The 13177-nt window shown below is 38.2% G+C and overlaps 1 protein-coding gene across 1 annotated transcript in view; it reads right to left on the bottom strand.

Annotated features, from left to right (window-relative positions):
* The window catches only part of ABCA2 (ATP binding cassette subfamily A member 2), a gene marked incomplete in the record, with an annotated part of 2505641 nt that overhangs the window by 611326 nt on the left and 1881138 nt on the right, over positions 1 to 13177 (bottom strand). Inside the window, 1 exon segment of the mRNA XM_044058216.1 lies at positions 9238 to 9456. Within this exon segment, the coding sequence (XP_043914151.1) occupies positions 9238 to 9456 (219 nt within the window).

The following is a 13177-nucleotide window of genomic DNA, read 5'->3' as shown; positions in this document are numbered from 1 at the left end:
TCATGGCCATTTAAGGCTTATAAATCAATTTTCCTTCTTGCTCTTACTATGAGTGGTAGATCACATGGAACCCTGATGATGCCCAAGTAAAACTCATGAGCACTGCTACTGCTCACTGTATAACAAGCTAAGGTGCTATATTTTATGCCTCAATGTTTATGTACAAGTACTATCATGCACTACTTATATTGGCCTTTTCTGCCACCAATCATGAAAATGGACTGAGCACCGTTGCACAGCAGGTTGCACAAACAAAAGCATATGTAACTGCAAATTTTGAGGCATTTCTCTTTGCGGACTATTACACTGCCAACTATGGCTTTGTAAAAGGAGTTTATATCCCAAAGGCAGTATCGCAAGTAATCCAGAATGATCCTATATCTCCCCCAGCAGCATTGCAGGCTAGAGGTGTAAGGATTTTGCAGCATTTCAGGCTTCTTTCAGGTTCTTGATATAATGAAGTATGTAAAGTCAGCACCACAGATGAGGTGATGAAGGTTAATGGAGTCAGGTTCCCCTACATGTTGGTTACTGGTACAGTGGGTGGCTGTTTCATGACCTTTGCATTAGAGTACCAGTAAAGCAGTCACACACAGATTTTATCTTCCTTTTTCCACTGTACTCATACTTTTTTCTCCCCCACTCTCTCACTATCCTTTTCATGTTTTCTCTCTTCCTCTCTCTCTCTCTCTCTCTATATATATATATATATATATATATATATACACATACATGCATACAAACATACACACATATTTTGTTTCTCCTCATTTGTTTTACATTATATGCATCAGCATCCAGATCAGCATCCCTTCTACCATAAAGGCTCATCGCCACACCAGCAGTGGCTACACCACTGCCAGCAACACCACAGACAGCATATCCAGTTGCCAGTGTTACCTCCACTCCTGTCACCTCCACCCCCCCAAGCAGTGCCCACTGCCAGTGGATCTACTTAGGAAGGCACTGCAATAACACCTGCAGCAAGCAGTGACAGTTGAGGTGAGATTTATGTCAACTAGCAGCAGGTGGAGGAAATTGTGGGGACATTATTGACAGGCAGCTGGATGCCCATACCAGCCAAATGGAGACCCTCCTTTGCTGACTTGTGGAGTCGCATCCCTGCCCGCACTGGAATTAACATCACAGCCAGGGCCTAGTGGTAAGGGAAGTCACTGTGAGGAATAAGTTCCCAATGGGTCATAACTCCCTTTGTGTCTCTGCCAGCCCCTGTTTGCTGTCCAATCCACTCCATCACTACTGTCCTTCCTTTGTGTGTCTGATGCCTCTTTCTCCACTGTCTTTCCCATCCTTGACTGTGGCAGCACCTGTATTGTCTGTCTTCCAAGTTTGTGAGGTCCTGCTACCTATCCTAACCCTCTTACCTTCTTCTTACTTCCCTTGCCTTTTCCAACTTACTCTGTTCCTATACAGTACATAAAATGGGACCCTGAGCCTAAATAAAAAAATAATGAAATATCACTCATTCCCCACCTCATTCCTTACATAATCCTCATTTTCACCACTTTTCTACCTTCCCATTTCCAAACTTTTATTTGGTTAAAAATTAGATCAACACACATGCTTCATGGGTCTTTAAGGCTGTCATATACGTTATCCTTCTTGTCACTACTGTACATGTGGGATCGTGCAGGACACACTGAAGGTGCATGAAGGATCGATGAGTACTGCTGGTGTGTGTGCTTCTCTGTGGCACTTTCATGGTACTACCCACCCTTCCTTCAGTCCACTCTGTAGCCATAACAGGCATATTTAATGAGGTGTTGCTCAAGCACTGTTACCTAGCTGCATTCATTGTTAATGAGTACCAGGGCTTGTCACGTACACCCACAGTAAACAAAGGAGGGTTGGCTGTGATTGCAATTGCACTGATTCTGAATCTCAAAATATGGCTTCCTATTTAACATAAGTTAGCATCTCTTTATGTGCATTTTTATCAACTGAACAATGAAATGAAAACAATTCTTGGCTGACCTGCGCTGCCTTTCTCTGCTGAACTATAATAATTTATTCAAACCACTGTGAAAAAGATTATAAAAACTTACTTTCTTATATCAAGCCATTCTGTGATTTGTTTCAAGTTTACCAAAATGCACTCATCACTGATTTGTAAGAACTAACTGTTAAATTCATTGTATCTGTTAGAAATCTTGTCCATGTTTTTCCCATAGCATTTACTATTATATGCTAATATTTGACTTTGTAAAGCTTCAGTTTGTGATTGTTGGAAATAGTAGAAATTCTATTTTGTTTATAAAGAAAGTTCCATATTATTCCATGTCTAGGTCAGCAAAGTCTGCTGTTTTTGAATTCTTGTCCTCATGAATTATTCAGGAATGTATTTCTCATAGCAAGTTTAACTCTCTACAAACAAAGATGCTAAAACAACACTTACATGACAACAATCAGTGTCAGTGTTCTACATATCTTATATGGGGCTTATATTCTATCTAGGTAATAACTTGGTTCCTCGTAAATAGGCAAACATTGCTATGGATGAGTAAATAATAAAGTTAAACTTATTATGTTTTACCACTTAGAAGGGTCTGCTGATCTGACACACTAAGGTCATCTACCATTTTCCTAAGTGAATAAAGTTCACCTATGATTGATTCAGCTATAACTTGTACATTTTTTTACTGGATCTGCTGTATCTTGATTTGCATTTCCTCTTTACTTTGTGCTTTGCAGTTCCTGAAATAAATTACGGGAGATGTTTAGAAAAGTGCCTGCACTGACTGCAAATGTATAATTATTTCTTTATTGTTGAAGCCTTTATAAAAGTAACTCTTTAATTTACAAGCAGATTGTGGACACAGTGTTTCAGTGCCTATACAGAATTCATAGGAGTTGCATAGCAATACAGGCTCACAACCCTTAACACTTTGCCAATACCCACCCTCAGACTGTACTCCCTTTCTCAAGGAGAGGGTTACGCCAATTAGTCTTGGGATAAATTTGTAGGTGTACCCACCCGAGTTTCTATTTTCTTTTGAAGGACAATAAATGCATCACACTATATATTCTCTAGAGGAAGTCTAATGAATCTATTTCTCCATATCATTCTATTTAACTGCTGGTGAAGATTTACTTATTTGGTTCTGTTTTTTTCTGGAGTTACTAGAACTGCAGGAATACAGACGATCAACTACATTACAGTCTCTAATGGTGCTGCAGGTGAGGCTTAGCTTGCCCCTCAAGAATTTATAGGATACCGAGTAAAGGGTTAGAGCTACTAGCCCCCTCCTGGTAGCTCAGGGTCTTAACTCATAACTTACTTATTTACGAACCTTTAGGGATTCTCTTGTTGTTTGACAAGTTTAGTGCGGTACATCTCAAAAGTGGTGTACTCAATGATAGTTCTAATTAATGCTGAACATGAGGTAATGATGACTTCTTCAGATGGGGATGACATACTATTGGCTATAAGTTATGATAAGTAGAAGGACTTTCTGACTACAGTTGCTATGTGATGATCAAAGAAGAGTGAATTGTCAACTCAGGTTCCAAGATTCCTAACTACATTTTAATTTTTAGTGATGTACTGGCTATTCAGTATGCTGAGGGTATGTGTTTTTGCCAAATGCAAAAAATGCTACACTTTGTCATGTTTAATTTGAGCCCATTTATTCTGCATCAGATATTTACTATGGTAATTTTTTTCTTCTGAAGTGCACAGGTGTTAGTGGCAATATTGACAATAACACAATGTTGCAGTCATCTGCAAATTTAGTTAATCAAAAGTCTTGGTTTCAGGTCTGGAGATAAGAGAAGTAAATGTCGAAAAAAGATGGATCCCAACATAGGGCCCTGGGGTACTCCCCTGGTTACCTTCATGATTTCAGTTGAAGTACCTGCAACAGAAAGTATATGGGCTCTATTTTTTATCCACCTTACTATCCATCTTACTACATAGGGACTTATTCTTATAGCATTTAGCTTTTTTACTAAGCTTGCATGGGGAGTCAAACAACTTGTACAGCTCAAAATATGCTGTGTGAACAGCATGGCCATTGTCTACACCCTGAATGACCCTCTTGAAGAAGTTAACCAAATGTAATAGGCAGCACCTCCCTCTGAAGAAGCCAAATTGTTGGGTGTCAAGCCTAATAAGATTTGTGATATAACAACTGATGAGGTCAGTTATAATATGTTCCATGGCTTTGCAGATTAGGCTCACCATGCTGATGGATCAGTAATTAGCCGGGGGTCTGTGGTAGGGCCACTTTTATGAACAGGCATCACCAACACCACGGTGCACCATAACTTGTACACTGTTACCAAGTCTCAGCCTACAAATAAAGCTATTGTTGTTACTAATGTGGAGGCCTCATCATTCACTGATTCATGCCACTGACGTTCAACAGACTGTGCACTGCTTACTGTCAGTTATAAAGTGGCCTACTACTTTATTTGTTTTTTTTTTCTGTGTGTCTTTTCCCCCGTGCATAAAGATCATCAAGTCTCCAGCAGTCAGACTCAGTCCATGCATCCTCCCTAATAGGGCCAAACCAGGACAGTATGAGGGCAAGCCGTCTGGAGGGAGATATCATCCAGGTAGACATGAGGTTCTTTGTGCCACTACCTGACCCTAATCATTCAGCTCTGCCTGGTGGTGACCACTTTCACTCTCCTGACTCAGGTAAGTCTGTCTCACTTCCAGACTGAGGTCTTATGATGTACTCATTTAATTATTCCTGGGCTGACAACTACTGCGTGCCCACACCCTTAACAGCTTTGATCAGCTATGATGCAAGTTATGTATGCATTTACTAATGCCGTAACCCCAGCCACAGCAGTGGTGGTGTGATGACCTACATCACCAGAGAGACTTTGTGTGTTCTTCTATCAGATCATGTCCACTCCTTCACACAGACTGACACAGACTACTCTCACAGACATGGGTAGCCATAGCCCAGGTCCCCCTCAATTCTGGCTATCTGTTTATGCGGTCTGAATAGGGAGTTAAGTATAGACCTTTACTGGGGGTAGGATCATCTTCTGAGGGTCAGTCCTCACCAAGAGCAAATTTCAAAATAGCACTAGTGGATCAGTATAGCCCCCAATCTGAAGAAATCAAAGAGTACTGTTAAAAAGCTAGTCCCACTATTATAAATCTCCTGGGTTTTGAATCACTTTTTATATATAAAATGGGTTGTAATATGAAAAATTGTTTTGATGGTGGGCACACTTATAATGTGATTCAGCAGAGAATTAAAAGTGAGACTGTTAGATGTGGGATGTGTCATCAGTGTTCATATATTCTTGAAGAAAAAAATGTTAACTTTGGAAAATAGTGCTCATTCCCATGTGGTTTTCGGCAAAGGAAATTGGCTTTCCAAAGCCATGGTTTATTAAGCTAAATGCTCAGGGTGCCCTGCATTTTATGTAGGTAAACCTGAGTTGAGCCTTCGCAAACAAATATATGAGCACAATTATGATATTAGTAAGAAATTGAGAACAATGCTTTATTCAAACACTACACGTCTTGTCAGTTATATAATAAATTTAAGTTCACCATCCTTGAACAAATTAAACCTAATTCTCAGGGGGGGGGGGTCACATGAAGGTATGCCTAGAAAATAAGGAATTGAGATGGCAGGTTAGGTTGTAAGCAAAATGTTTTCCTGGTATTAATGACCGTATTTATATTCAGCCCATATTACTAATGAGTTCAGCTAAATTGTAGTTCGTGGAATTAAGTTTACAACATTTTTTTCTGTGTCTTTTTATTTATTATTCATTATTTGTTATTATACTATTTTTATGAATATATATTTTCTAGTGGGTAATATATGAGTGATATGCCTTTAAACAACTGTTTCTTAATTAATTTAATTAAGTTCTGTGACAAGTATATATAAAGGTTTGATTGGTGGTTTGTGGTATTCTGATGAAGTCCTGCTTGTGTAAGGATGAAAGCGCTCAATAAAATTTATTGGTTTTAATTCCTTTATAGTGGATCCTTTGGACCCTGGCTCTCAGTATTACTTTTCTTTGGACCCTGGCTCTCAGTATTACTTTTCTTTGGACCTTGGCTCGCACTATTACTTTTCTTTGGACCCTGGCTCTCAGTATTACTTTTCTTTGGACCCTGGCTCGCAGTATTACTTTTCTTTGGACCCTGGCTCTCAGTATTACTTTTCTTTGGACCCTGGCTCGCAGTATTACTTTTCTTCGGACCCTGGCTCGCAGTATTACTTTTCTTCGGACCCTGGCTCGCAGTATTACTTTTCTTTGGACCCTGGCTCTCAGTATTACTTTTTTTTGGACCTTGGCTCGCACTATTACTTTTCTTTGGACCCTGGCTCTCAGTATTACTTTTGTATTGTTTTGAGTTGCTTTTGTAATGCTTCACTATTCTTTGGTTTTACTGAGCAGCTTTTCTACTATGCCTGAGTCGGAAATTGTGTCAAAAGCTTTGGCCAGGTCAAGGTATGTACAATTTTGCCTTCAGCCATGACACTGGTGACCTTTTAAAGAAAAATCCACCAGGATGAGTAAGCTTGACCTACTCTTAATGAATCCAAACTGAGATGGGTCCAGTGTTTGGAGGTTCCCTAAATCCTGATTGATTAGTTACATGATAAGTCTTTCCAGGGCTTTGCATATGAGGCTGGTCAGACTTTGGGTCTGTGGAAGGCCCTCCCTTATGCAGGGGAATGACTGTAGCTGTTCATTTGCTTGGTAAAAACCTACATGGATGCGAAGATTGCACAGCATTGATAAGGATGTGGCTAACCTATGCTTCATGCTATTTAAGATAGATCCAGAGATATTGTCAGAACCAATCAGCGCCATACTGTTAGCTTTTGATAGCAGTTTTCGAACTTGGTTTTGTGTGGCAGCTTAAGGTGAGCCAGTTTCAGGTACATCTCGAGGGGCAGAAGAAGAGGAGAAGATGTAAAGTTAGACATAAATTTATCAGCCAGTAGTTTCACTATATCTTCAATCTCAGTGTAGATAGCATTGTTCACAATCAGCTCAGAGCAGTGCTGCATTGTGCTTTCGTGACTACGACTATAACTAAAAAATGCCTTGTGACTGTTATGCCCCTAAATTACACAGAAATTTCATTACAACTATGACTTGTTTGTGTTAAACTGGAATTTTTATGTATACATACATAAAACACACAGTTATATACACATGATCATATTTTATGTGCATATATGTTGAAAGTCTGAAGATCTTAAGTGTGACTTCCAGAACAGTGGAAATTTTAAGTGTGATTAGGGAGACTAGATAATAACAAACGTTGGTATCTCAGCCTTCTCTGAGGTAAAATAATTTCAGAGTTAGTACAGGTAAGTTGCTGTGTAGGGGACACTGCCCATCTATAAAAGCAATTTCATGGTGCAAGATCAAATTTTGGAATTCTCTTGCTCTTTTTCTATTTTTTTTTTTTTTTTTTTTTTTAATTACAATTTAATTTTTGAATTGTCAGGACTCACAGTATCAGGTCTTACACTTCTGACAGTCTTCAAAACCAACAACAACCAGGAAATAGTGTGTTACCAAAACTAATAAAAACATCAATAAGAGGTCTCAAAATAGATATGCTTTGCCATTTTTTAAGACTTTCATCTTTAATTAATTCCAAGATGAAAGTGCTTAAAGCATGACAAGGCATAGTCTAAATGTGACAAATCATACAGTCACGTTGGTGTGCTGTTGTTTACCTCAGACAGTCTTACAAGGATATATATACATACATGTAGATAGGGATACACTAGACAATCTTGATGTACTGAAATGTCGAAATTCAGTACATCGAGACCGAATAGTGGAAAGTGCAGTTAACCGAAACTACACTATGCTGAATCCGCCGCTATCGTGGTGTTGCGTTCGTGACGTGTGGTGCGGTTTGTGGATTTATCTGGGGTTTCAGTTAAGTGTTGTGTGTTTGAGGATAATGAGTAGGGATTTTAGTGTGTGTGAGTGCGTGCGGTTATGTTTGTTGTGTGTTTAGTATAACCTTGGAGTTAGAATACATAAGTAGGGGGGTGTGGGGGCACAGCCCCCTCACGTGGGGAGTGCAGGGTGGCTTGCCCCCTTGCTTATAGGTAGGTTAAGTGTGTCTGTGTGTGTTGTTATGTTTGTTTAGTTAGGTAGGTATATGTGTGTGTGTGTGATTATGTCATGGTTTGTGTGTGTGTGTGTGTATACATGTGTGTGAATGGTCGCAATTGTAGTATTCGTGATTGTGGGTTTTCATGTATGTGGTTTTTCGACTATTCAGTCTCGAAATACTGAAATTCGACATTTCAGTATTTCGAGATTGTATAGTGAATCCGTAGATAGACAGATTCAGTATCTTTGATCAAGGATATATACTGTCAAGACACATAAGAACATTAGTGGAATGTATCATCAAGAACACTGTAAAAACCAAAAGACAAGAATTGTCTACCACCTACAATCTCACTAAGAATAGATATACCACCTCTGATCATACAACAGTGGGGAAAAGGGAAAAAACTTCTTAATCTTACTGTTTGAAGATATTGTAGTGACGCACTACCCAAATTACTACAGTGCTCAAAGAAATAGGAATCAAACAGTAAATCTGATAATTCCTGATTCCACAACTGGAATGCACAACCAAACATCAGAAAACTGTATGTACTTATGCAAGCATATGCATGCATACACATATATCTATGGCATGGGCTCAGAACACCAACAACCTGACTACTAAAATGGAAGTATGAAATATGTTCAAACACATCTGAAACAATTCCCTGACAAAACAAATAAATGCATAAAAAAGCTACTCCACAAATGCAATACATGCTAGGTTGTACACTGAACAATTATTATTACAAATCCAGACTAGTGAGGCTCTTGCCGATTGGGATTGAGAATGTCTCACGATGAATGAGGATTGTAGTAGTATCTGTTGAATGCATGTTCCAAACAAGCAGTGTTATTCCTTATCTATTGCTATATCAACATGTATCAATGCACATAAATGCATGCACACATTTTCACATGAAAACGCGCACACACACACACACACACACACACACACACACACACACACACACACACACACACACACAGATAAATAGATAATCTAATACAGCAAAAAAGATTTTGGTTTATTTACATAGTTTTAACCTTAATCATCACATATGTTTACATAATTAAATCCTCAGTTTTTCAGTGCATTACTTTTGACTTCGAGTTACTTAAAGAATACAGTTATCATACCTATTTCAGGTACAGAGAGTGCAACAGTCATAGCGACACACACAAAGAATGCTGGGAGCAGTATCTGTGAGAAGAGAGCTTTTGTATTCCGTTTGGCACAGTGGAAACGCTTCACAATCAGTCCATGAAACTGTCGCAGTTTCAGCCAGGATCCCTCAAGTCTGAAGGTGCCTTGGCCCTCTAAGGTAGACTTTTGAGATTCTGATGACATATGCCCATCTGAAAAAAACAGAAGTATTACATGACTTAAGACATATAAACATATTAACTTACATGATTTGAAATAAAATGCAGCATAAGTGGAAGGCATCCCTTCCCTTCATTTCTCTTAATTTTCACATTGCGCCCCCCCCCCCCAAAAGCCATACGAGTAAGTAAACACATAGCAGGGGGTCACTGCTTATCTCTCACCCAAATATCTACCTGCAATACTGTCCTCATGCTGGGTCCTGAGGGTCATATCTCAAATGGTGGGCATGCATATATGGCATTCAAAAGAAGAAATATCACCAAGCAATGACTCTGACATCACTCTTGAAACTCATACAGCTGCAATACAAGTGACACAAATTGAAACATAACCTTGCTAATTCAGTGAAACAAAAGAAATTACATAAAGAACCCAAGAGGGAACCCTCTGGTGATAATGTTTTCTGCCTGTGATGTCAGCATTGCGTTTTCAGTTTGCTTTCCATGGATGCATCCCACTACTATCTAACAACATGGGAAATAGACAGCAGTGAACAAACTGTTGGTGTGTACCCTCAGGAGAATGGATTTAACAAACAAAGATATAACGTTCTCACTCTGTCGGTTTGTTTTCTTCTCCTTCTTCTTGAGCACCTTGTACTCTGTGAAACTCCGAAGGCCAAAACGAGAAATGGGCATCTAGCTTTTATAAAGAAGTCTGAAGGAAACTCAAGGGAAGACACTAAAGAATGGAAAAGGGAGTGACTAGACATTAGACGAGAGGAAGATCTTAGAAGAGACCAGAAGGAACAGTGACATATGATATGTATGTAGAAGACCATGGAGAGATGTAAAAGGGTCACAATGAACAAGAAAAATGGGGAGGAGGCAGCAAAGTAGCAAAATGTAGGACCCAACCACTGCCTGGAACTGGGAAAGTGGTTCTTCATGGAAAGGGATGTGGACCTATGCAATGGCCCAGCAAAATATGTGCTGGACAGGGAATGTACAGAAATATTCAAGAAGGCTTGGGGCAGGAAGAAAAAGTGTAAGGGGAAAATAGAAACCTGCCATATTTATACTACTTGCTAAAAAATAAAATAAATGTTCATACAGAGTAAACAGGCAAAACACAGACACATATACACAACCTCAAAACACATTAGCCCACCTGAAAGTACCCTCAACCACAATATAAAAGTAAAATGAAGCAAATAAATATGCAAAATACAGACTGCATCTCCATCATTCACTGAAAAAAGTGCCTTCAAGCACTACATGTACATACACAGAAGACCTCCCAAAAAGCAGAACTGATTACTTACAGCAACTGCCTAGAAAATCAATTTGTTTACAGTTGAATGAAAACGATTATAATAAAAGAAAACTATAAACTACATTAACCCTACACTATCAAAATAAATGAAAAATAAACTGATACTGAAAAAAATAATAATAAAATAACTAAATAACAAAGACCGCAAAGCTAGAGTAGAAAAAACTCTGACATATCTATCAATAAAAGGCCATACAAATACCCTAAAGTCCTACTCACTAGAAACTGAGAGAATTAATGTAGCCCACTGAAGTCAATGGAAAACACAATGCTAAGACAAAACAAGAAAAAAAGCATATGTTGGAGCCTAGTTTGTGTGAAGTATGACATACCATGGACTATGTATAATATTGTGGAGCTTAGTTCATGATGACTCATCTCTTAACCTTACAGTAAAGACATTTCATCTAACACACACACACACACACACACACACACACACACACACACACACACACACACACACACACACACACACACACACACACCAGAGCCCCCATATGCAAATAAATAAACACTGCTCAGTAATGTATACAGTAGAGTACACAGGGAAATCACATCTGCAGTACATTAATGTTCTGCCTGATTGGTCAAACTGCTACAAGTACATTGGACAAAATAAAAGGATGCCAATTATAACGTGGGAAACCACATTAAAATACTAAAACAGGAAGGGATTGCATAAAAGAAGTTTTACCAAAAGGAATGTATACAACTAAGGGTACAGAAAATAGTAAAGAAATGGCAGAAAGTAACTGGAGGAAACTAAGAGTGGAGCCATACTACTGAGCAAATAAGATGGAAGGGAAACATGACAGAGTGGGAAGAAGCCAGGCAGTTCTTTGACCTATATTACATAGGTTACCTTTCATATCAGGGACTGTTTGTGCAATATAAGCAGAGAGAGACAGAGGGTGTTCTACTGAATGAAAGATCAGCTCTGCTAGGGTTTTTAAGTGAAACAAAAACAGAAGATGATATTAAGAAAGGGATAATCAGTATGGCTTCTAAGATATTTCATAATAATTAAAAGAATTGATCAGAGATCAGAAATGACTGGGAGGGTAGAAGTGAATGACAAATAACAAAAGAACAATGGAAGAAAGATATATAAGGCCTTCAGATATGTTAAAAAGTCCAGACAATCCAGGGTATTTGCATGGAAATGTTTACAAAGGGACTTTTATACTACAAATAGACCTCAGATGTTTTTTCCTCAAGTAGACAGCATATGTTAGGAGACGTAATGGGAATGAGAGAGGAACTTTGGAACACATTTTTGAGAATGTAAATAGTTTAGTGAGTTTAATAACTCAGTGCAGAACATTCCCACACAATTGCTGGGGGAATATTTTCTTTTAAACAAGAAGATGGTGCTTTTGACCTTGTGTCTTCATTTGGAATTGTTGAGACATAGTAAGGCCTTACTACATTTAATACCACTAGCAGACAAAAAAGCAGCTACCTGAAAGTGGAAATCAAGGATTAAACTAAACATTTTTTTAACTGAAGTACTGAATATTGTATAGGACGTAGAAGAAATAGACAAGGGATCATTAAAAGACAGATGAAGCAATTTTCACAAATAAGTGGGAACAATATATACATAAATGGGCACAATATATACAAAAATGCTGAAATAGATTACGTTATGATAACTACTTAACTTTTAGCAAAGTGGTATGTTTTAGTGCACAAGAGTAAAGAACAGAGTAATGATGTAATTTTTAATTTTTTTTAATGTAAATTATGTTTGTTACAAAATAAATAAATAAAGACCATCAAAGAACAAGCTATAACAATCAGAACCTATATCTTATAGACATCATTTGGAACTTTGCTCTACAGTAACAGGCAAAAAAAAAAGACAGCACAAAATGCAATTCAAACAAAAGGATGCAATATATAACAAAATGTAAAATAGGTTTTAAAAAAGCAAAAAGTGAATAAAGTGAGAGTGCTTAAGGAAATTGTTCCTTTGAATCCACGGTGAACAGATGAGACAGTTTTTGGTTCATTTTATCAAACACAATCACACAGTTTCTCCTTTAGTATTGGTTTGAGCACCCACGAAAACACAAGCAGATTAAATAACTAGAGGAAGTGAGTCCAAAGGTGGGGTCACACTCTGGAAAAGCTTTATAATTACCTGAAGCAGTCTTAAATGTTTATTTGAAAGTACAATAAAGTTGAAGAATAAGAGGCTGAGGAGGGGACAGCCAAAGGGGGCTTTATTTACTTAAAGAGAGTGTAAAACAATATTTGTAATTCCTTCAAGGATGGCGTAGCAGAAGAAGTCTGTTCAGTAAAGATGGAGCATTTCAATGAAGGGGATACAGTATAAGTAAACTGTATACAGTGAACAAGATGATGTGGTGAGAGGCAATATTTAGCATTATGACACTTAAGGATGAA

The sequence above is a fragment of the Protopterus annectens genome, chromosome 16.part0 (genome assembly GCF_019279795.1).
Source record: "Protopterus annectens isolate FY-2018-M chromosome 16.part0, PAN1.0, whole genome shotgun sequence".
NCBI lineage: Eukaryota > Metazoa > Chordata > Ceratodontiformes > Protopteridae > Protopterus > Protopterus annectens.
Note: the sequence above shows the minus strand (reverse complement) of the source record. Positions and strands in the feature narration are given on the sequence as shown.